This window comes from Hemiscyllium ocellatum, chromosome 14, assembly GCF_020745735.1.
Source record: "Hemiscyllium ocellatum isolate sHemOce1 chromosome 14, sHemOce1.pat.X.cur, whole genome shotgun sequence".
Taxonomy (NCBI): Eukaryota; Metazoa; Chordata; class Chondrichthyes; order Orectolobiformes; family Hemiscylliidae; genus Hemiscyllium; species Hemiscyllium ocellatum.
In genome coordinates this window covers 12,218,344-12,242,936 of record NC_083414.1, presented here as the reverse complement: position 1 = coordinate 12,242,936, position 24,593 = coordinate 12,218,344, and the positions used below count along the sequence as shown (strand labels likewise).

The window sequence follows — 24,593 nt, the reverse complement described above, 5'->3', positions numbered from 1 at the left end:
TGATGGTTAAAGTCTCTCTGGTTAGAGATGGTTGTTGCCTTCCACCTGTGGATCGCATGACATTTGCCAGCTAACATCTGTCCAGCTCTTGCTCCATTTGGACATGGGCTGCTCTAGAGTCTGAGGATTCGCGAATGCTTCTGAACATTGTGTAGTCTTCTGCAAACATCCCCAACTTTTGACCTTTCTTTGAAAGTTTGAAGGAAGCGGTATTTGCCATACATCTTGTCCTTTACACAGTGGAAGTTGCAGATGTTGCAGGGTGCTGCGGAGGGTGACTTGGCAAATGTAGTGCACCTTTGATCACTAACTGTCTTCCATTTCATTCTTTACTCACACCGTGTAGATGCCAGTAACCTTACCTCCATCAAAGGAGGGAGTAAGTCATCATTGTAAGTACATGAACAGAAAATTCTGCCATCCTCTCTCCAAAGATGTGCAGGTTAGGGTGAATTGGCCATGCTAAATTGCCCCTAGTGTTTAGGGCTGTGTAGATTTAGTGCATTAGTGAGTGGAAATGTAGAGTAAAAGGGCCAGAAAATGGGTCTGGGTGGGTTATTCTTCAGAGGGTCAGTGTGGAGCTGTTGGGCTGAATGGCCTGTTTCCACATTGTAGTGATCCTGTAGGGATTCAAAGATATTGAGACTTATGTAACATGTTTCCTCATTCCCCCCCCCCACCCTATCCCAGATCCAACCCTCCAACTCAACACTGCACTCTTGAACTGTCCTATTTGTTCATCTTCCTTCCCACCTATACATTTCACCTTCCCCTCCAATCTATCATCTTCACCCCCACCTTCACCTACCTATTGCATTCCCAGCTACCTTGCTGCCAGCCCCACCCCTCTCCCATTTATCTCTCCGCCAGCTTTGGCTGCCCCCTCATTCCTGATGAAGAGCTTATGCTCGAAACATCGATGCTTCTGCTCCTCGGAGGCTGCCTGACCGGCTGCGCTTTTCCAGCACCACACTTTTTTAACCCCACTTACGTAACATACCAAAGAAATGGGGCAAAAATGAGTTTTAGATTTCAATGACATCAACATTATACCATGGAGAAGCAAATTCAGTGCAGATCAAATCCCCGTTCCGCATGAGATTCTCTCAGTCATGGACTGCTTTTAACTAAACTCGTGTTTATCTGTTAGACTTGTGTGATACAACCGAAATGCGGGACAATCTTATCTTGATTAAATATTCCAGAAACCAGATGGATTTCTGTTACTGTTTATTTTTGTAAGTCTGTTCCCACTGACTGCAGGCTTGGTAACTAGAGGATAAGGATGGGAGATAATTGACAAAAGAAGCAGGAGGGGACAGGAGATGAGTTTTGGTTTCCCAGACAGCTTCTGTGATCGGCGATGTGTTGCTCAAAAGGATGGTGTAAGCAGACACGATCGACACTTTTGGAAGCCAGACTTGAAGCCGGGGTGCAGGCGCGAGGAGTAGTAGGGCAATGAGGAGGGCAGTGGGAGGAAGTGGATTCTGCCTTCAAAAAGCTAGCACAGGTTTGACAGGCTGATTGGTCTCGATCTGCGTTGTTTTACTTTTGACCATGGTTGGTAGGTTTTTGACCACCGTGGGATGGAGTGGAGTAAGGCAGCTGTGATCTTGTTGGATTCTAGAGAAGGTTCAAGGAGCGAGTAGATCTGCTCCTGACCGTTCTGAAGTTCTTACTTTCCAACTTTAAGTACATTTAAGTCGTCATTGGACAAGCATATGGACATACATGGAATAGTGCAGTTAGATGGGCTTCAGATTGGTATGAATGGTCAGCACAACGTTGAGGGCCGAAGGGCCTGTACTGCGCTATAATGCTCTATGTTCTTACGGTTCTCTACAATGGGATTGAAATGCATGATACCTCATCCATTCACCTGATGTCTGTCTTCTCTTTCTGTTACAGGCGGAATGTGCCAACTTTATTAAGGTGCTGCATCCCTTCAACAGAACCCATCTGTATACCTGTGGAACTGGTGCTTTCCACCCGGTCTGCGCCTACTTGGAAGTGGGGAGCAAATGGGATGTGAGTGGTGTCCACTGCTATTTGCTTTAGTTGGTGTAAGCGGGAGTGGGAGTGTGTGTGAGTGGGGGTGCGTGGGTGTGTGTGTGTGTGTGTGTGAGAGAGAGAGAAAAGAAATGGTGTTTCTAGCATCTGTCTGGGCTCCTGTGATGTGAAAAACTCCCCTGGGTCCAGTCTTTATTGGGATGTAGAAAAGCTACAATGGGGAAAGAAAGAAGAGATGGAGAAAGTATTTTGGCTTTAGTCTGTGACTTGAGGCCATCCATAAATGGGACCACTGTGTCACCAGAGTGTAGTATTTTTTACTACTTGGCATCAGTTACCAAGGCAATCTGTGTAAAGTGATGGCTTAAAAGACGTACAAAATGTACTCAGTGTAACCCCACACGTGGCCATATCTGTTCTGGGGAGTAACCACTTGTGAGCATGTGATATGTGTAGACATGTGTGTATAAATATGTGCATGATGTGCAGTGTGTGTGGGTATGTGGTATATCAATGTTTATACACACACACACACACACACACACACACACACACACACACACACACACACATTCCTGCATGCAGATGTGTTTATATCGTGTATGGGCTGCAGTTGGCAGCTAGCTCCTTTACTGTTGATCTTGGAGATTTTGGCCTTAGGGTATCACAGTGCTGGCTCCTCCTCTTGGCTGCTGTGCAGATTCAGTTGTAAAGTGAGCCCAGTGAATTCCCGCAGTGAATCTCAATAAATCAAAGTGGTCTCAAAGGTTGTGCAGTTACAAAACAATATTAGGTTTGAATTTACTGACACTAATCCCACTCTCACTGACACTAATCCCACTCTCACTGACACTAATCCCACTCTCACTGACACTAATCCCACCCTCACTGACACTAATCCCACTCTCACTGACACTAATCCTACTCCCACTGACACTAATCCTACTCCTACTGACATTAATCCCACTCTCACTGACGCTAATCCCACTCTCACTGACGCTAATCCCACTCTCACTGACGCTAATCCCACTCCCATTGACACTAATCCCACGCTCACTGACACTAATCTCACTCCCATTGACACTAATCCCACGCTCATTGACACTAATCCCACACTCACTGACACTAATCTCACTCTCACTGACGCTAATCCCACTCTCACTGACAGTAATCCCACTCTCACTGACAGTAATCCCACTCTCACTGACACTAATCCCACTCTCACTAACGCTAATCTCACTCTCACTGACAGTAATCCCACTCTCACTGACACTAATCCCACTCTCACTGACACTAATCCCACTCTCACTAACGCTAATCTCACTCTCACTGACAGTAATCCCACTCTCACTGACACTAATCCCACTCTCACTAACGCTAATCTCACTCTCACTGACACTAATCCCACGCTCACTGACATTAATCTCACTCCTACTCCCACTGATCCTACTCCCACTGACACTGATCCTACTCCCACTGACACTAATCTCACTCCTACTGACACTAATCTCACTCTCACTGACACTAATCCCACTCTCACTGACAGTAATCCCATCTCACTGACACTAATCTCACTCTCACTGACACTAATCTCACTCTCACTGACAGTAATCCCACTCTCACTGACAGTAATCCCATCTCACTGACACTAATCCCACTCTCACTGACACTAATCCCACTCTCACTGACGCTAATCCCACTCTCACTGACACTAATCCCAATCCCATTGACAGTAATCCCACTCTCACTGACACTAATCCCAATCCCACTAATAATCTCATTCCCCTGATTTTAATCCCAATCACACTGACATGAATTTCACTCCAACTGACTTTAATCCTAATCTCACTGACACTAATCTCATTCCCATTGACATTAACCCCAATCCCACCGACATTAATGGCACTCTTACTGACTTTAATCCTAATCCCGCTGACCCTTATCCCACTGCCACTGACACTAATCCCACTCCTGCTGACACTGACCCCATTCCTGATGCCTCGAGTTCCACTCTCAAGGGCCCTAATCCTACAGCCACTGACCCTGCCTTCGCTGACAGCCCTAACCCCAATTTGCTGTCACTGCTTCTAATCCTGCTCTATTTGACAGCCCTATTGTTGTTCCCACTCACACTGACCCGAATGACCTGTACCCATTTTCCAATGTGTTTACTTCAGCTTGTATCTTGGATATTCACTCAAACCGTCATCAAGTTGATGACAGAAGGCAAAGAAACGTATCCTCCGCCTTTCACCAGCCCGATGACAGGCGCCAGAACCTGAGCTTCCTCTCTTCTGTTTTATGTGCATTAAATGTCAGTTGCGCAACTCACCCGTCTCCTTATCCTTGGCAGAATAATGTTGAGCGAACAAACGTGCCTGTAACTGTCATTAATATTTTTGGTCTGCCCACAGAAATATGCTGCCTGAGTAGTTAATTAAGTTGTAAGATTGGTTTAACGCTCTACTTAAAAAAGCAATAACTTGCATTTATACAATCACTCCCACTGTTGCATGTCCGAAAGCATTTTATAGACAATGAAGTCGTCTCAAAGTGTAGTCACTGTTGTAAGGTCAGAAAAGTAGTCATTAAATTTGCACCCCGACAGCTCCCATAACCAGCATAGTAATAAAAACAAGATAAACTGCAATTAAAAATCCTTGTTGAGGGATTAATGTTGGCTAACACGCCTCAGAGAACAACTCCACAGATGCAGGGCAGTACTGAGGGAGTGTGAGATTGTGTGGCACTGCCTCAGTACTCAGTTGGGATGGCATGGTGGCTCAGTGGTTAGCACTGCAGTCTCCCAGCATCAGGAACCTGGGTTCAATTCCAGCCTCAAGTGACTGTGTGGAGTTTGCACATACTCCCCGTGTCTGCGTGGGTTTCCTCCAGGTGCTCCGGTTTCCTCCCACAGTCACAAAGACGTGCAGGTCGGGTGAAGTGGCCATGCTAAATTGCCCATAGTATTAGGCGCATTAGTCAGTGGGAAATGGGTCTGGGTGGGTTACTCTTTGGAGGGGTGGTATGAACTTGTTGGGCCGAAGGGCCTGTTTCCACACTCTTGTGAATATAATCTATTGCTGTAGGGTTGCCTGGATTAGATGGTCAAATTACTGACGCCTGACTGATTTAGTGCCAAGACGGATGTTTCCATATGAAGGAGAGCTGGAAGCATAAAGAGACAAAATGCAAGGATTCAATGTGCTCAGGTTAGGTATGAGGCACTGTCAAACCCCATCTGAAAAGTCAATTGCAGTTACCAGGGTCAGTACCAGACTAAAAATTCAAATCCTGAAGAAGGGGTTATGCCCGAAACGTCGATTCTCCTGCTCTTTGGATGCTGCCTGACCTGCTGCGCTTTTCCAGCAACACATTTTCAGCTCTGATCTCCAGCATCTGCAGTCCTCACTTTCTCCCCTAAAAAAAATTCAAATCAGCAATTCATACCAGATAAAAACTCTGGCTGGTGTGGGGAGTACAGGTTATCTCTGTCACCTTAGCAGGACACATTAGGATAGGTGGCTAAATGTTGAACAGAGAGCCGGGTTTTAAGGAGTGTCTGAAATAAAAGTAGAGGCAGAGAAAAGAGAGTGTGACCTGGCGATGTTTTAACTTTGAGCAGGCCAGGGGTATAAAACATATCCCATCTTGTGGGTGGTAGTTGTATGAATTCGCTGTGTGTGTTATATCTGATATTGCCCGAATACCAATCATTTGTTGGACACCATTTTAACCTTGTTCAAAGGAGATGAGCTGACTTTTTCACCTGACACTCATCAGGCCTAGGACACAAGGGGTTTTCCTTTTCCACGTGCGGTTTCTCATGTCCTAGGTCCTGATGAGTGTCAGACATAAAGGTTGGACTTTGCCCCTCATTCGGACAGTGTTTTAATACAACACGCTGTGAGTGAAGACGTGCCTTCTCAAGCCATTCCTGCCTGTCACTGTACAGGTGCAGCAGGTGGTCCCTATCTAAGAAAGGATGTTCTTGCTAGGGGGGGAGAGCAGCGAAGGTTTCCCAGACTGATTAGGTTAGATTCCCTACAGTGCGGAAACAGGCCCTTTGGCCCAACCAGTCCACACCGACCCTCCGAAGAGTAACCCGCCTAGACCCATTTCCCTCCGACTAATGCACCTAACATTATGCATCCAAGGAACAGGAAATTTGACGTTTCAGGCAAGCTTATGCCCGAAACGTCGAATTTCCTGTTCCTTGGATGCTGCCTGACCTGCTGCACTTTTCCAGCAACACATTTTCAGCTCTGATCTCCAGCATCTGCAGACCTCACTTTCTCACCTAACATTATGGGCAATATACCATAGCCAATTCACCTGACCTGCACATCTTTGGACTGTGGGAGGAAACCGGAGCACTTGGAGGAAACCCACTCAGACACAGGGAGAATGTGCAAACTCTACACAGACAGTCGCCCGGGGCTGGAATCGACCATGGGACCCTGGTGCTGTGAGGCAGCAGTGCCGCCCTGATGTATGAGGAGAAATTGAATTGCTTATGAGTGTATTGGCTGGAGTTGAGAGGAATGAGGACTGAAATGTCATAGAAAACTATAAAATTCTAAAATTCCAGCAGTTCTAGATGCAGATAGAATGTTCCATAAGATTGAGGAGTCCAGAACCAGGGCTCCAAGTCTTAGAATAAGGCGTACACCTTTTAGAACTGAGATGAGGAGCCAGGTCTTCACCCAGAGCCTCTGGCATTCAGTGGTTGAGGCCAAAACAGATGGTGTTTTCAAGGATGTAAATATAGAATTAGAATTAGGCTTATTGTCGCATGTACCCAGGTACAGGGATACAGGACAACAGTGAAACGTGTACAAAGTTACCATTTCTGATGCCACCATGACTACCAAAGATACCTAGATACAAAATCTCAGGTATAAATGAGAAAATACCGAGGAACCTTGATTATTTGAACGTTGAATATCCAAATTTTGGATTATGTGACCAAGATTGCAAGGTCCCATTGCTTTGCTAATCTGCGTTATCCGGCAATTAATTATCCGGAATCCGATTATTGGAACAAAATACTCCCTGTCAATCGGATAATCGAGGTTCCTCTGTTTTTAGCATTACAGGCCTTCTAAAGCAGGGAGGCCACGCTGGGCCTCACCTTGAGGCTGGGAGTCCATTGAGTCCATACAGTGATCAGCCACGATTGTATTGAATGGTGGTAGCAGGCTCAGAGGGCCGAATGGCCTCCTCTTTTCTCCTATGTTTCCATGCGTTAACAAAGCCCAGGCATCTCGCTGGTATAAACAGGCTCAAGTGATCACTCGATAATCGTATTTTCAACAAGGCAAGGTTCCAGCAAAACAATGAAGAGAGGACTGACAGGAATAAAAATGTCAGGCTGCGGTTTTTGGATTAAACTGATAGATCCCAGTTCCATTTAGTGGACTCCAAGTTAAATTAAGGAAAATTCCTAAGGGGTATTAAAGTCAATCCTCATTGGCTCCTTATAGTATTAAAGTCAGATTGTCGCAGTGACTTGAAAGGAGTCCAAGGGGCTGGAGATTTGTTTTCAATCTGTTTTTCCTCCTATGGTTTCTCACATTCATAGCATTGTACAGCCAGCTCAATGAGCAGCAGACACAGCGTCAACACCAACAGGAGTCAGCCAGACTCCAACAGAAATCAGCCCCAGTGCCAACAGGGGCCATCCCCAACTCCAGCAGAAACCAGGCTCAATGCCCCACAGGATCCATCCCTGTCTCCAGCAGGAGCCAGGCCCAATGCCAGCAGAAACCCATCCCCGGCTCCAGCAGGAGCTGGTGTCAACTCCAGCAGGAGCCAGGCCCAATGCCAGCAGAAACCATCCCCGGCTCCAGCAGGAGCTAGTGTCCACTCCAGCAGGAGCCAGGCCCAATGCCAGCAGAAACCATCCCCGGCTCCAGCAGGAGCTAGTGTCCACTCCAGCAGGAGCCAGGCCCAATGCCAGCAGAAACCATTCCCGGCTCCAGCAGGAGCTAGTGTCCACTCCAGCAGGAGCCAGGCCCAATGCCAGCAGAAACCATCCCCGGCTCCAGCAGGAGCCAGTGCCAACTCCCATTTATCTCTCCACCCTGGAAGCTCTCAGCCTCATTCCTGATGAAGGGTTTTTGCCTGAAACGTCTATTTTCCTGCTCCTCGGATGCTGCCTGACCCGCTATGTTTTCCCAGCACCACTCTAATCTTGTAGAACTTGCGGTTGCACTTTAAGGTTCGCCAAAGAGACTCTGATGTGATTTATTTAAGGAAGAACCTGCATTTCTATAGCACCTTTTTAAATCCAAAGGATATTCAACAATCCCAGTGAAGCACAGTTGCTGAGGCGTCATTGTAAATGCAACAGCCAGTCTGTATGCACAGCAAGATCCCACTAACAGCGGCATGATAATGGACAGGTCATATTTGCATGATAATGTTTTTAGTGATTTAAATACAGAAGAGGGCTGCATTTTGTTGGCTGAGTGAACTGGCACCTGGACCGTTGGGTGTAGTTAGGATGACCCTGTGTGTTGTTTGCTGGTGAATTTCTGCCTTACTCCGGGGAAGGTGAAGAAGACTCCGAGCAGAAGTGTTAAAAATTCTGAGGTGTTTTGGTCGAGTGAGTGCAGTGTTCCTTTGCTGTGTGTTTGATAGTGTGAGTCTGTTTGCTGTTGAGGCTCTCTGTGCTTGACCAGTTAAGCCTGGGCGTGGACTCAGTGAAAAGTAAATGATGGAAGTTGCTGGAAGGAATGAGCTATAAGTGTGGAACAGACCGTTTAAAATGCTGTGAATGAAATCTGTTCCACACGCGGACTCATATCATTGTTAAATGGCACTGGGATTGTAGAATACCTACAGTGTGGAAGCCGGCCAGTGACCCATCAAGTCCATGTTGACTCTCAGAAGAGTATCCCAATCCCACCCACCTAGTGTGCTCACTATGAGCAACTCAGCATGTCCAATCCAACTAACCTGCGCATCTTTGGACTGTGGGAGGAAACCCACATGGGCAGAGGGAGAACATGCAAACTCCCAAAGGTGGAATTGAACCCAGGTCCCTGGCGCTGTGAGGCAGCAGTGGTAACGGCTGAGCCACTGTCCCACACTGATATACAGGCTTCAACAAAGTGGTAGGAAGGGTGATCGAAAGAAATTGGGAATTTATAGACTCCTGCATGTCTTGTTTTTTGACTGAGAGATACATCCTCGCTTTGGGATCAATCCATTTTCTAATCAATCTGCTCAGAGGTACTGCTACATGCCTCTGAAGCAATTGGAGCTTGAGCCCAGATCTCCTAGCTCAGAAGGAGGGACAATGTCAGTGCATCGCAAGAACTCCCCACAATCTATTTATTTATTGATGCCTACAGTGCTTAAGTAATGAAACCTGAGACTCAGAGAAAAAGTAAAGAAACTGTAGAAGGAGCTGAATGCATGCAGCAGGCATTTTAACACCTGCATTAAAACCTGTTACACACATAGAAACTTGTGTCCAAGACTGGAAGTATACCACAGCAAGTAGGGCAGTTTCGAGGTCAGGGTAGAGTCAGTAATCACTGATCATAACTTGAAAATAATTGGAAATCGAAGTGGGGAAATATGAAATTATTGTGAGATTAATGAATGGACTATCTGAAGGGTTAGTAGATTTAGATTCCAGGGGAACTTTTGAAGGCAACTGAACATGTAGATTGTGAAGAAGCAAAAATGGCCTTTATTAGAGTGATATGTACTTCTTGTCAGATGAGGGAGTTTAAAGAGAGTTTAACCCCTTCCCCGGCGACTTTATTTGGAGAAATGTTCAGGTGCATTTTTTTATTGCTTTTTTTTTAAATAGTATTTTTAATGCTGATTATGGAAATAACTTTTGTTTTTATCTATTTCCAATATTTTAGTTGAAATTTTATTTTGAAGATACCATTTTCGGCAAAAAACAATTGGTCTTTCAAGTAGTTCATCTTTTGACCAGTTCATTTCTTGATCTGGCATTTTCACAATAACCCCAAGCGTTTTCAAGGCGAAAAACACACAAATTTCTGCCTTTGTTACAGGGCGCCACATACAATCTCTTTCTCCAGTTTGTTCAGCAAAGCGATTAGTTTCGTCCACAGCTCAATCAACAATTCTGTTGTCACATAAAAGACTAAAGAAAATCTAAAGGAGTCATATCAGCTGTGTCTTGATCAATTGATATTCCAGGATTTCCAGTGAATGGGAAGTGTGGTGGTGGAGGGAAGCATGCATTCTTCCGACACCACATGTTGACACCAAATTCGTCCATCCTCCTCCTCCTCACTTGAGAGAGAATAGCCATTATCAGACAAGCTTGCACTCTCATCTGATGTATCCAAGCTTCTAATAGAAGGTTCATACTCATTGTCATCTTCTGAGCTCGACATCTGGGCGTAATTTGTAAAAAAAAACAGAAAAAACCGAATGACAGTGTGTGCCCAAAAGCGGTGCGTCGACGCTTCTTGCAATGCCTGAGGAAGAAGAGACACAGCTACCAGACACATGAGTCACTGAGTATACTCGTTTCTAGCTGAGAAGGGCCCAGAAATGCCGAGAATTGACGTATAAACTCGTCTGTGGCTGTCTTTGAAATTATATATTTTGGATGAGTTTACTCGTCGCACTCTGAAAAAGACAAATTGGATAAGGCCGGGTAAGGGGTTAAGGGTCACTACGGATTCTATCTGCCATAAATACTGTTGGCTGTGAATCTTATCAGCTTAAATGGATCGGTTAGAGAGACAGTTAGAAGCAATGAGGAATTTGCAACAGCAACAGTATGTGATGTATGGCAGTTAACTCTAGGAAAGGTAAGAGTTAGGCTGCTAATGCAGGAGTCTTTTGTGGATATACCCATTTCAAACAGGTATGCTGTTTTGGAAAACGTAGGGGGCGATGGATTCTCAGGGAAACGTAGCACGAACAGTTTCTAGTATTGAGACTGACTCTAATGCAACGAGTCAGTACCAAGAGATCAATTGTGTTAGGGGAGTCTCTAGTCTGAGGTACAGACAGATGTTTCTGTGGCCAGTAGCGAGAAAGCAGAATGGTGTGTCGCTTCCCTGATGCCAGGATCAAGGATGTCTCAGAGATGTTCTGACAGGGGAGAGGGGGCAGCAAGAGGTCATTGTCCACATTGGAACCAATGATATAGGAAGGGAAAAGGTTGAGATTCTGAAGGAAGATTACAGAGAGTTAGGCAGAAATTTAAAAAGGAGGTCCTCAAGGGTAGTAATATCTGGAATACTCCCAGTGCTACAAACTAGTGAGGGCAGGAATAGGAGGATAGTGCAGATGAATGCATGGCTGAGGAGCTGGTGTATGGGTGAAGGATTCACATTTTTGGATCATTGGAATCTCTTTTGGGGTAGAAGTGACCTGTATAAGAAGGACAGGTTGTACCTAAATTGGAAGGGGACTAATATACTGGCAGGGAAATTTGCTAGAACTGCTTGGGAGGATTTAAACTAGTAAGGATGGGGGGGTGGGCCCCAGGGAGTTAGTGAGGACAGAGATAAATCTGAGAATGATACAGTTGAGAATAGAAGCGAGTCAAACAGGGCAGGCAGGGACAAGGTAGGACAAATAAATTAAACTGCATTTATTTCAATGCTAGGGGCCTAACAGGGAAGGCAGATGACATCAGGGCATGGTTAGGAACATGCGTTTGGGATATCATAGCAATTACAGAAACATGGCTCAGGGATGGGCAGGACTGGCAGTTTAATGTTCCAGGATACAAATGCTACAGGAAGGATAGAAAGGGAGGCAACAGAGGAGGGGGGAGTGGCATTTTTGATAAGGGATAGCATTACAGTTGTGCTGAGGGAGGATATTCCTGGAAATACATCCAGGGAAGCTATTTGGGTGGAACTGAGAAATAAGAAAGGGATGATAACCTTATTGGGATTGTATTATAGACTCCCTAATAGTCAGAGCGAAATTGAGAAACAAATTTGTGAGGAGATCTCAGCTATCTGTAGGAATAATAGGGTGGTTACGGTAGAGGATTTTAACTTTCCAAACAGCGACTGGGGCTGCCATAGTGTTAAGAGTTTAGATGGAGAGGAATTTGTTAAGTGTGTACAAGACAATTTTCTGATTCAGTATATGGATGTACCTACTAGAGAAGGTGCAAAACTTGACCTACTCTTGGGAAATAAGGCAGCGCAAGTGACTGAGGTGTCAGTGGGGGAGCACTTTGGGGCCAGCGGCCATAATTCTATTAGATTTAAAATAGTGATGAAAAAGGACAGACCGGACCGAAAAGTTGAAGTTCTAAATTGGAAAAGGCCAATTTTGATGGTATTACTTTCGAAAGCTGATTGGGGGCAGATGTTCACAGGTAAAGGGACGGCTGGAAAATGGGAAGCCTTCAGAAATGAGATAACAAGAATCCAGAGAAAGTATATTCCTGTCAGGGTGAAAGGAAAGGCTGGTAGGTATAGGGAATGCTGGATGACTAAAGAAATTGAGGGTTTGGTTAAGAAAAAGAAGGAAGCATATGTCAGGTATAGACAGGATAGATCGAGTGAATCCTTAGAAGAGTATAAAGGAAGTAGGAATATACTTAAGAGGGAAATCAGGAGGGCAAAAAGGGAACATGAGATAGCTTTGGCAAATAGAATTAAGGATAATCCAAAGAATTTTAACAAATACATTAAGGACAAAAGGATAACTAGGGAGAGAGTAGGGCCCTTCAATGATCAGCAAGGCAGCCTTTGTGTGGAGCCACAGAAAATGGGGGACATACTAAATGAATATTTTGCATCAGTATTTACTGTGGAAAAGGATATGGAAGATATAGACTGTAGGGAAATAGATGGTGACATCTTGCAAAATGTCCAGATTACAGAGGAGGAAGTGCTGGATGTCTTGAAACAGGTAAAGGTGGATAAATCTCCAGGACCTGATCAGGTGTACCCGAGAACTCTGTGGGAAGCTAGAGAAGTGATTGCAGGGCCTCTTGCTGAGATATTTGTATCATCGATAGTCACAGGTAAGGTGCTGGAAGACTGGAAGTTAGCTAGCGAAGTGCCTCTGTTTAAGAAGGGTGGTAAGAACAAGTCAGGGAACTATAGACCAGTGAGCCTGATGTCGGTGGTGGGCAAGTTGTTGGAGGGAATCCATGTATTTGGAAAGGCAAGGACTGATTAGGGATAGTCAACATGGCTTTGTGCATGTCTCACAAACTTGATTGAGTTTTTTAAGGAAGAAACAAAGAGGATTGATGAGGGCAGAATGATAGGTGTGATCTGTATGGGCTTCAGTAAGGCATTCAACAAGGTTCCCTATGGGAGACTGATTAACAAGATTAGATCTCATTGAATACAGGGAGAACTAGCCATTTGGATACAGAACTGGCTCAAAGGTAGAAGACAAAGGGTGGTGGTGAAGGGTTGTTTTTCAGACTGGAGGCCTGTGACCAGTGGAGTGCCACAAGGATCGGTGCTGGGTCCTCTACTTTTTGTCATTTACATAAATGATTTGGATGCTAGCATAAGGGGTACAGTTAGTAAGTTTGCAGATGACACCAAAATTGGAGGGTTACTTCAGATTACAACAGGATCTGGACCAGATGAGCCAATGGGCTGAGAAGTGGCAGATGGAGTTTAATTCAGATAAATGCGATGTGCTGCATTTTGGGAAAGCAAACCTTAGCAGGACTTATACACTTAATGGTAAGTTCCTAAGGAGTGCTGGTTCATAGCTCCTTGAAAGTAGAGTCACGGATAGATAGGATAGTGAAAGAGGCATTGGTCTGCTTTCCTTGGTCAGAATATTGAGTACAGAGGTTGGGAGGTCATGTTGCGGCTGTACAGGATATTGGTTAGGCCACTGTTGGAATATTGTGTGCAATTCTGCTCTCCTTCCTGTCGGAAAGATGTTGTGAAACTTGAAAGGGTTCAGAAAAGATTTACAAGGATGTTGCCAGAGTTGGAGGATTTGAGCTACAGGGAGAGGCTGAACAAGCTGGGGCTGTTTTCCTTGAAGCATCGGAGGCTGAGGGGTGACCTTATAGAGGTTTACAAAATTATGAGGGGCATGGATAGGGTAAATCGGCAAAGTCTTTTCCCTGGGGTCAGGGAGTCTAGAACTAGAGGGCATAGGATTAGGTTGAGAGGGGAAAGATATAAAAGAGACTTACGAGGCAACTTTTTCACACAGAGGGTGGTACGTGTATGGAATGAGCTGCGAGAGGAAGTGGTGGAGGCTGGTGCAATTGCAACATTTAAGAGGCATTTGGATGGGTATATGAATAGGAAGGGTTTGGAGGGATATGGGCCGAGTGCTGGCAGGTGGCATGATTGGGTTGGGATATCTGGTCAGCATGGACGGGTTGGACCGAAGGGTCTGTCTTTGTGCTGTACATCTCTATGACTCTATGATTCTATGTACTTGAAGAGATTTAGATTGGAGGGATTTGAGGGTGGTGGGGTAAGGGGAGAGGGTGGGGATGAGGGGATGGACTGGTAGGGGTGGTAGGGCCCCAGTAATGGTCGATCCTGCCCTTTTATAGGTGGCACATGCCCCAGAGGGGAGTGAGCTTTGGCCGGAACGAATGAATTTCCAGTGAGTGTTGACAGAAGAACTAGGGGCAATGACAGTTTACAGGTGTGAGGGTCCTTTGTGTTCCCTTTAAGACCACAAGAGGAATTCTCCTCCCTAGTTACATTGTCCATTGAAATTGAAAACGAGGAGGTTCCCAGGAGGAATTGAAGAGGTAACCACAAGACTATGAGGTGTGGAGAACAGGGCCGAGATTAGCTGTGGGTGAAGCAGTGGGGTCTCAGACTAAATTTGATAGCTCTTTCAAAGATGCAGCGGGGATTGATGGGCTGAATGTCGTTATAAGATTTTCTGCGCTGACCTCCTCCTTTCTGCACTGCTTGTGGTCACCATCCTTTTGTGTGTCTCATTGCAGGAGCACCAGTTCCGAATTGATTTCAACCAAATTGAGGACGGCAAAGGGAGAAGCCCTTACGATGCCAAGCATCTGTCAACCTCCATTCTGATTGGTGAGTCACCAAAACAGCGTTGGGAGCTTCATGATAGTCTGGGGATGGAAGTGGCAGGCAGCCGAGGATTAGAAACTGGAAGAGGTTGGAGGTTTAGCATCCGATGGTGTTGTTGCTCGAACTGCACACACAACTCCAGCCATGACCCAACCAGGGTTCAATACAGTCCCCACTATCATTTCCTTTCTCTTGTATTCTCTGCCTCAGCTAGTATCCCATATGCCCTCTTTCCCACCTGATCTACCTTCAGGGATCTGTTGGATCTGCACAGTGAGCTCCGATCCTTAGTATATCCAGGCTCCTACCATTCATGGTGTCCTCTCCTCTTGACAAATGAATCACCTCACACTCTTCCAGATTGAATTCTGTCTGTCACTACTCGAACAGAGAGAGGCTGAATGGTCTGGGGCTGTTTCCCCTGCAGCGTCGGAGGCTGAGGGGTGACCTTATAGAGGTTTACAAAATTATGAGGGGCATGAATAGGGTAAATAGAGCAGGTATTTTCCCTGGGGTGGGGGAGTCCAGAACTAGGGGGCATAGGTTTGGGGTGAGTGGGGTAAGATATAAAAGAGACCTAAGGGGCAACTTTTTCACACAGAGGGTGGTACGTGTATGGAATGAGCTGCCAGAGGAAGTGGTGAAGGCTGGTACAATTACAACATTTAAAAGGCATTTGGATGGGTATATGAATAGGAAGGGTTTGGAAGGATATGGGCCAAGTGCTGGCAGGTGGGACTAGATTGGGTTGGGATATCTGGTTGGTGTGGGCAAGTTGGATCAAAGGGTTTGTTTCCATGGTGTACATCTCTATGACTCTATGGATGGCTCACTCTGGTTTCCTAATCTCCACACTTCTGTCTTTCAGGCGAAGAGCTGTACTCGGGGGTTGCCACTGACCTGATGGGCCGTGATTTCACCATCTTCCGGAGCCTCGGGCATCGCCACTCCATCAGGACAGAGCAGCATGACTCACGCTGGCTCAACGGTGAGTGTCACCCGCCCACCAATCCCAGGCTGTACACCCAACTCCTTCACTGCTCCATGTAAAGGCAAAGTCCTGCAGATCTGAAATAGAAACAGAAAGTGCTGGAGAAAATCGACAGGTCTATGAGCATCTGTGGAGAGAGAAGTTGCTTGAACATTTAAGGGGCTGGGGGGGGAGGCAATGGCCTAGTGGTGTTATCACTGGATTGTTAATCCAATAGGGGGTCTAGATTAGAGTGGTGCTGGAAAAGCACAGCAGGTCAGCCCTTCCTGATGAAGGGCTTTTGCCCGAAACGTCGATTTTCCTGCTCCTCGGATGCTGCCTGAACTGCTGTGCTTTTCCAGCACCACTCTAATCTGGACTCTGGTTTCCAGCATCTGTAGTTCTTGTTAATCCAATAACTCAGGTAATGTTCCGGGGACCTGGGTTCAAGTCCCACCAGGGCAGATGGTGGAATTTGAATTCAATAAAAATCTGCAACTAATAGTCTAATGAGGACCATGAATCCATTTATCTGACCCCTTTAGGAAAGGAAGGTGCCACTCTTGCCTGGTCTGGCCTACATGTGACTCCAGATTCACTGCAATCTGGTGGACTCTCAGCAGCTCTCTGGGCTATTAGGGATGGGCAATAAATGCTGACCTAGCCAATGATGTCCTCATCCCATGAATAAGTGGGAAAAAAAAATCTGCGGAGAGGGAAACTGAGTTAATGTTTCAAGTCTGATCTGATTTGGTTCTTCTCCAGAACTTACAGACCATCACATAAAGAGCAATCCAATCCCACAGTTAGTTCTAATCCCTGCATTCGGGGACCATGTGAATAGCCATCATTGCTGGCTGCTTTAACCAGGCAATTACTGATAGGAAGCAGCATCAATGATGCCCACTTTCCATGAAAAAATATTTTTAAAATGGGTGGCTCAGTGGTTCGCACTGCAGTCTCACAATGCCAGGAACCTCAGACGACTGCGTGGAGTTTGCACATGCTGTGTGGGCTTCCTCCAGGTGCTCCAATTTCCTCCCACAGTCCAAAGCTGTGCAGGTTAGGTGGATTGGCCATGCTAAATCGCCGGCAGTGTCCCGGGATGTGTAGGTTAGGTGAGTTAGTCATGGGAAATATGGGATTACAGAGATGGGGTGGGGAGTTGGTGGGTCTGGGTGTTATGCCGTCTGGAAGGTTGGGCTGAATGGCCTCGATCTGCAATGCAGGGACTCCCTGAATCTCGAAGGAAGCCACTCACTCCATCAAGTCTATGCCCGCTCACCAGTAAATGTCTTTCCTCTCACTCTGCAAGTTTGTTTGCCTCAATTTCCTTCACTACCTCATCCACTATCCTCATATGTCTCATGCATTACCCCTGTTGCACTCTCTCTGTGTATAGTGTTTTGTGGCACCTCACTGTGATGTGAAAGTGTAAGATTTAAAGGGACACTGTCACTGTGATGTGAAGGTGTAAGATTTAAAGGGACACTATCTGAGAGCTGGCTAGCAGAGGGAGTATGTCGAGAAGAGCTGGATAATATCCTCAATGGAAAGTTTGGCCACAGCCGTGGCCAGCAGTTTTTGTTGTTTGAATGGAATTGAAATAGAAGGAGACACCGAGGAGGGTGAGGGCAAGAGTGACACTGAGAATTATAGAAGGTGACAGACCAAGGAAAGGGAAAGCAAAGGCGATAGAAAGATAATGGCTGAGAAGGTTCAGAGAGAGGAGGGCATAGGGAGGGGAGAGAGACAAGAAAGGCAACAGAGAGGAACGGAGAAAGAAAGAAAGCCTGAAAGGCTGAGTTGGAAGGCACAGAGGAATCAGAGAGATAGAGCTTGAGGACAGAATATATAAAATCAAACTGGTGCAGAGGGAAATGGAAAGAGACATGAGTAACAGGAGTGAGAGGAAAAGAAAGAGGAAGGAAGTGGAGATAAAGGGAGAGCAGGATTTTCCTCTGGACTCCAATTTGTTGTTGTTTTGTGCCACCATCAGGTTGTTTATTGTATAACATGTTCTACACTTTTGTCATGAACCAGTTGGAAGCAAAGTATTTGAGTGAGATTTAGATTCTTTATTTTGCATCATGGTTCAGGATGGATTTTGTTTTAAATAAGCCAGAACCCTATCTCCATGGTCTCCACCATCACTTCTCATTGCCAACATTAACAGACTGGGCCAGTCTACAGCGCAAGCTCGAAATTGTCAGCCCCTTGGCCCTCATAACCCACCTCTGCTTCTTCCAACAACCCCTTCCCAATTTTGACCTCCCTGTTTCTCTGCGCAGATCCCAAGTTTGTGGGCTCCTTCTGGATCCCGGAGAGCGACAACCCAGACGATGACAAAATCTACTTCTTCTTCCGAGAGATGGCTGTCGAGGGGCAGAACCTGGGCAAGTCCACCTTCTCGCGAGTGGGCCAACTGTGTCGGGTGCGTAAGGAGTGTGTGGTAATAGCGCTGGGAGGCGTAACCTCTGTCAACAAAGCACACGTAGTGTAGTGAGGGTGTGGAGGATCCCAGGCATGGGCCAATGGCTCTCTTTGTGTTTGAGTCATAGAGTCATAGAGATGTTCAGCACGGAAACAGACCCTTCGATCTAACCCATCCACGCCGACCAGATATCCCAACCCAATCTAGTCCCACATGCCAGCACCTGGCCAATATCCCTCCAAACCCTTTCTATTCATATACCCATCCATATGCCTTTTAAATGTTGTAATTGTACCAGCCTCCACCACTTCCTCTGGCATTCCATATCCGTACCACCCTCTGTGTGAAAAAGTTGCCCCTTGGGTCTCTTTTATATCTTTCCCCCCTCACCCTAAACCTATGTCCTCTAGTTCTGTACTCCCCGACCCCAGGGAAAAGACATTGTCTATTTATCCTATCCATGCCTCTCATAATTTTGTAAACCTCTATAAAGTCACCCCTCAGCCTCTGACGCTCCAGGGAAAACAGCCCCAGCCTGTTCAGTCTCTCCTCACAACTCAAATTCTCCAACCCTGGCAACATCCATCTAAATCTTTTCTGAACCCTTTCAAGTTTCACAACATCTTTCCAATAGGAAGGAGACCAGAATTGCACGCAATATTGCAACAATGGCCTAACATCTCTGCGTACCTCAACACGGTCCTGTCCCCCTTAGTCCAAGAACTCCCCACCTATGTTCGGGACGCCACCCACGCCCTCTACCTCCTCCATGATTTTCGCTTGCCCGGCCCCCAACACCTTATCTTCACGATGGACATCCAGTCCCTGTACACCTCCATCCCCCATCACGAAGGCCTCAAAGCCCTCCGCTTTTTCCTTTCCCGCCGCACCAACCAGTACCCTTCCACTGACACCCTCCTTCGACTGACTGAACTGGTCCTCACCCTGAATAACTTCTCTTTTCAATCCTCCCACTTCCTCCAAACCAAAGGAGTAGCCACGGGCACCCGCATGGGCCCCAGCTATGCCTGCCACTCAGTCGGATATGTGGAACAGTCCATCTTCCGCAGCTACACTGGCACCACCCCCCACCTTTTCCTCCGCTACATCGATGACTGTATCGGCGCTGCCTCGTGCTCCCACGAGGAGGTTGAACAGTTCATCCACTTTACTCACACCTTCCACCCCGACCTCAAATTTGCCTGGACCATCTCAGACTCCTCCCTCCCCTTCCTAGACCTCTCCATTTCTATCTTGGGCGACCGACTCAACACGGACATTTACTATAAACCGACCGACTCCCACAGCTACCTAGATTACACCTCCTCTCACCCTGCCCTCTGTAAAAACACCATCCCATATTCCCAATTCCTTCACCTCCACTCCCAGGAGAACCAATTCCAATACTGAACAACCCAGATGGCCTCCTTCTTCAAAGACCGCAATTTCCCCTCAGACGTGGTTGACGATGCCCTCCACCGCATCTACTCCACTTCCCGCTCCTCCGCCCTTGAACCCCGCCCCTCCAATTGCCACCAGGACAGAACCCCACTGGTCCTCACCTACCACCCCACCAACCTGCAAATATATCGTATCGTCTTTCGTCATTTCCGCCACCTCCAAACGGACCCTACCACCAGGGATATATTTCCCTCCCCTCCCTTATCAGCATTCTGGAAAGACCACTCCCTCCGCGACTCCCTTGTCAGGTCCACATCCCCTACCAACCCAACCTCTACTCCCAGCACCTTCCCCTGCAACCGCAAGAAATGCAAAACTTGCGCCCACACCTCCCCCCTCATTTCCCTCCAAGGCCCCAAGGGATCCTTCCATATCTGTCACACATTCACCTGCACCTCCACACATGTCATTTACTGCATCCGCTGCACCCGATGTGACCTCCTCTACATTGGGGAGATGGGCCGCCTACTTGCGGAACGTTTCAGAGAACACCTCTGGGACACCCGGACCAACCAACCCAACCGCCCCGTGGCTGAACACTTTACCTCCCCCTCCCACTCTGCCAAGGACATGCAGGTCCTTGGCCTCCTCCATCACCAGACCATGGCAACATGACTCCTGGAGGATGAATGCCTCATCTTCTGCCTAGGAACCCTCCAACCACAAGGGATGAATGCAGATTTCTCCAGCTTCCTCATTTCCCGTCCCCCAACCTTATCTCAGTCCCAATCCTCGGACTCAGCACCGCCTTCTTGACCTGCAATCTTCTTCCTGACCTCTCCGCCCCCACCCCCTCTCCGGCCTATCACCCTCACCTTAACCTCCTTCCACCTATCGCATTCCCAATGCCCCTCCCCCAAGTCCCTCCTCCCTACCTTTTATCTTAGCCTGCTTGGCACACCTTCCTCATTCCTGAAGAAGGGCTTATGCCCAAAATGTCGATTCTCCTGCCCTTTGGATGCTGCCTGACCTGCTGCGCTTTTCCAGCAACACATTTTTCAGCTATGATCTCCAGCATCTGCAGTTCTCACTTTCTCCTAACCAATGTCCTGTACAGCCGCAACATGACCTCCCAACTCCTGTAGTCAATACTCTGACGAATAAAGGAAAGCATACCAAACACCTTCTTCACTATCCTACCTACCTGCAATTCTACTTTCAAGGAGCTCTGAACCTGCACTCCAAGGTCTCTTTGTTCAGCAACACTCCCTAGGACCTTGCCATTAAGTGTATAAGTCCTGCTAAGATTTGCTTTCCCAAAATGCAGCACCTCGCATTTGTCTGAATTAAACTCCATCTGCCACTTCTCAGCTCATTGGCCCATCTGTTTGAGATCCTGTTTTAATCTGAGGTAACCTTCTTTGCTGTCCATAAGCCTCCAAATTTGGTGTCATCTGCAAACTTACTAACTGTGCCTCTTATCCAAATCATTTATGTAAATGACAAAAAGTAGAGGACCCAGCACCGATCCTTGTGGCACTCCACTGGTCACAGGCCTCCAGTCTGTAAAACAACCCTCCACTACCACCCTCTGTCTTCTACCTTTGAGCCAGTTCTGTATCCAAATGGGGGAACACGACAGTGATGCTGAATTAGATGGATGAGGTTTGAGATTTATGATTGTGTTCAACTGGAACAGGAGACTAGTGAGAAATATTAAGACACATCATATTGGCTGTTAAATAGATGTGCGGCTGTACAGGCACAAACCTGACAAAAGGATATTAGGAGGCCTTTTGTCATTGACGTTCAGGAGTTGGCGATAAGCCTCCATCTTGAACTGTTAAAGACCTTGTCTGTGGAAATCTCCTCCCCAGGGAACAGTGGAGGCAGAAGCTTTGAATTTGTTTTAGTTGAGGTAGATAGATAATTGACCAGCAAAGGACTCAGAGAGGCTTCAGTGAGGATTGTGGAGTTTAGACCACAAATAGATCAGCTATGGAGAGGCGGAGCAGTGTTGAAGGGGTGACTGACCTCCTCTTCCAAATTTGTATGTTGTATGCGGTGTAGATAAATGCACATAGGAGCAGGAGTAGGCCATTCGGCCCCTCGAGCCTGTTCCACCATTCAGTGAGATCATGGCTGATCTGTGGCCTAGCTCCATACACCTGCCTTTGGCTCATATCCCTCAAATCACTTGCTTAACAAAAAAAAGCTATCTCAGATTTAAAGTTAACAATTGATTTAGTATCATTCATGGATACCTTGGTAAACATCTCTATTCTTCATTGTGATGGCTCACAGTATCAGGGACCCAGGTTTGACTCCACCCTCGAGTGTCTGTCTGTGTGGAGTTTCCAAATTCTCCCCAGGTCTGTGTGGAATTCCTTTGGGGCTCTGATTTCCTCCCACAGTCCAAAGATGTGCAGACTAGGGTGGATTGGCCATGCTAAATTGTCTACGCTGTGCAGGATAGGTGGATAAGCCATGAGAAATGTTGTGATTGAGTGAGGGGTGTATATCTGAATGGAATTTCCTTAAGAGGGTTGGTGCAGACTCAATGGGCTGAATGGCCTCTTCTGCACTGTAGCAATTCTATGATTCCTCAAAATTATATTTTAGGATTTTTACATCCAGTAGGGCGAACCAATGTGGCTTTGATTTTGCATTTCATTAAAAAACATTGAGGACAATGCCTCAGCTTGTGTCAGTCGGGGGTCCCAATCTTCAGTGCTCATTTGCAGTCCTCTGTGAAATCAGCTGGCCCTGCACTGACCAAATTTTAACTTGGGACAAATGCTGAATCCTGGAATTGCTGAGCTAAATATTGCACTTACCAACTGAGTCACCAGGTGGGGCCCTTAACACTGGCCTGTGTGCTAGCGACCAGATACTTACACCACGGAGAGGAGAGCTCTCCACACCTACTCAGCTGGAACTGTTTACACACTTTCAATGCAAGCTTGGTACAAGCCACCTCTTTTCCCAAGAAAATCAGTGAATAGCTGCAGGTCAGAAGCATCTGAGGGCTGCAGACTGTGTTTTTGCTGTGTATGTGTGTTTTTGCCATGTGTGTTTTCATCATGCGTGTTTTACTCTGTGTTTTTGTTATGCACGGGTGTGTGTATGTTTATCTTGTCTGTGTGTGCTTTTGTTATATATAGGTGTATGTATGTTTTTGTCATGTATGGGTCTGTGTATGTTTTTGTGTGTTTTTGTTATGTGTGGGTCTGTGTATATTTTTGTCATGCGTGTGTTTTTTTTGTCATGACTGTGTGCACGTTTTCGTGGGTGAATGTTTCTCACGTGCAGGTGCGTGTTTGTTGTGTACACATATGCATTTTTGTCGTGTGTGTGTGTGTGGTCAAGTACTGCAGTCGTGAACCACAGCCAGAGGGTAATGAGACAATGGCGAGGCCAGGAATGTTTTCCCATCTCACTCGCACTGACCCACCTACTGTGGGCACAAGCTCAGATGCATAATCACCATCAGTCCAGGGCAGTGTGATGGAGGAGGCAGGGCTGTGACACATTGAGTCTCTGTCTAGTCAAGCCAAGGGTGAAGATTTCCCCTCTTCTCTCCTACGACAGCAACATTTAGTCAGACATATGAACAGGCAGGGGGTAGATGAATGGGTACCACGTATAGGTAGATGGGATTAGTTGAGTATGCAGGATGGTCAGCACATGCATGGTGGACTGAAGGGCTTGTTCCTGTGCTGTACAGTTCTGTGTTCTGTTTGGAACTTTAACTTCAATGTGGGGCTTCTCCATTTTATTAGGACCACCCAGTTAATGAAAACACCTCTTGAGGCTGTCAGACAGGGCTCAGTCAGTGAAACACCCATCTATAAGTAACCAGCTACTGCGTACAAGCATAGATTTCAACTCTGACACTGCAGTGCAGCACTAAAGGAGCACTGCTCTGTTGGAAGTGCAATGTTTTCAGATTAACCGGTAAACCCAAGCCTTCTTTACCTGCTTGGATGGTTGTAATAGAACAAATATATCAAAGACTATCAGCAGCCGATGAACTGACCAACGTTTATCCTACAACAGCAGCATTCACAAAACACCTGGAAAGACATAAATACAAAGGAGATAGAGGGATGCAGATCCTGTTAGTGAAGATAGTTTTAGTATGGAAGGGCAAAATGTGTCAGCGTAGGCTTGGAGGGCCAAAGGGCCTGTTCCTGATCTGTGTTGTAATTAACAGCAGAAAGCCAGATACATTTGGATGATATCATGTTTGTATTTGTGAGAGTTTGCTGTGTGAAAATTGACGATCCTGATTCCCGCATTATAATTTAAAAATGTGTTGCTGGAAAAGCGCAGCAGGTCAGGCAGCATCGAAGGAGAAGGAGAATCGACGTTTCGGATATAAGCCCTTCTCCTTCTCCTTGGATGCTGCCTGACGTGCTGCGCTTTTCCAGCAACACATTTTTAAGCTCTGATCCCCAGCATCTGCAGTCCTCACTTTCTCCTGCATTATAACAGTGACTACACCAGCGAAGCACTTGATTTACTTTAAATGTGATTTGAGATGCCCTCTAATCATGTGAAAAGCGTGATGTAAATGGATGCCTTTTTCTTTCACAAAGAGAGGACAGTGTGAATATTACAGAAGGCAAAGAGATCAACATGTAAATTATGAATAGAGCACTCCATGGGGAATGGAAAATTTTAATTGTCCATTAATCTTTGGACTGGATACAAAAGTATTGCAGAAGGGCACTTGAAGATCAGTGATAGTATGACT

The 24,593-nt window shown here is 46.4% G+C and overlaps 1 protein-coding gene across 2 annotated transcripts in view; it reads left to right on the top strand.

Moving 5' to 3' along the window:
• Window positions 1-24,593, top strand: part of sema3b (sema domain, immunoglobulin domain (Ig), short basic domain, secreted, (semaphorin) 3B) — a 186,717-nt gene that overhangs the window by 124,534 nt on the left and 37,590 nt on the right. For both annotated transcript variants that reach the window (XM_060835365.1, XM_060835366.1), the window contains exons 5-8: window positions 1,909-2,028; window positions 14,939-15,032; window positions 15,898-16,017; window positions 18,291-18,433. In XM_060835365.1, coding sequence (XP_060691348.1) covers window positions 1,909-2,028; window positions 14,939-15,032; window positions 15,898-16,017; window positions 18,291-18,433 — 477 coding nt within the window. The remainder of the gene's footprint in view (window positions 1-1,908; window positions 2,029-14,938; window positions 15,033-15,897; window positions 16,018-18,290; window positions 18,434-24,593) is intronic.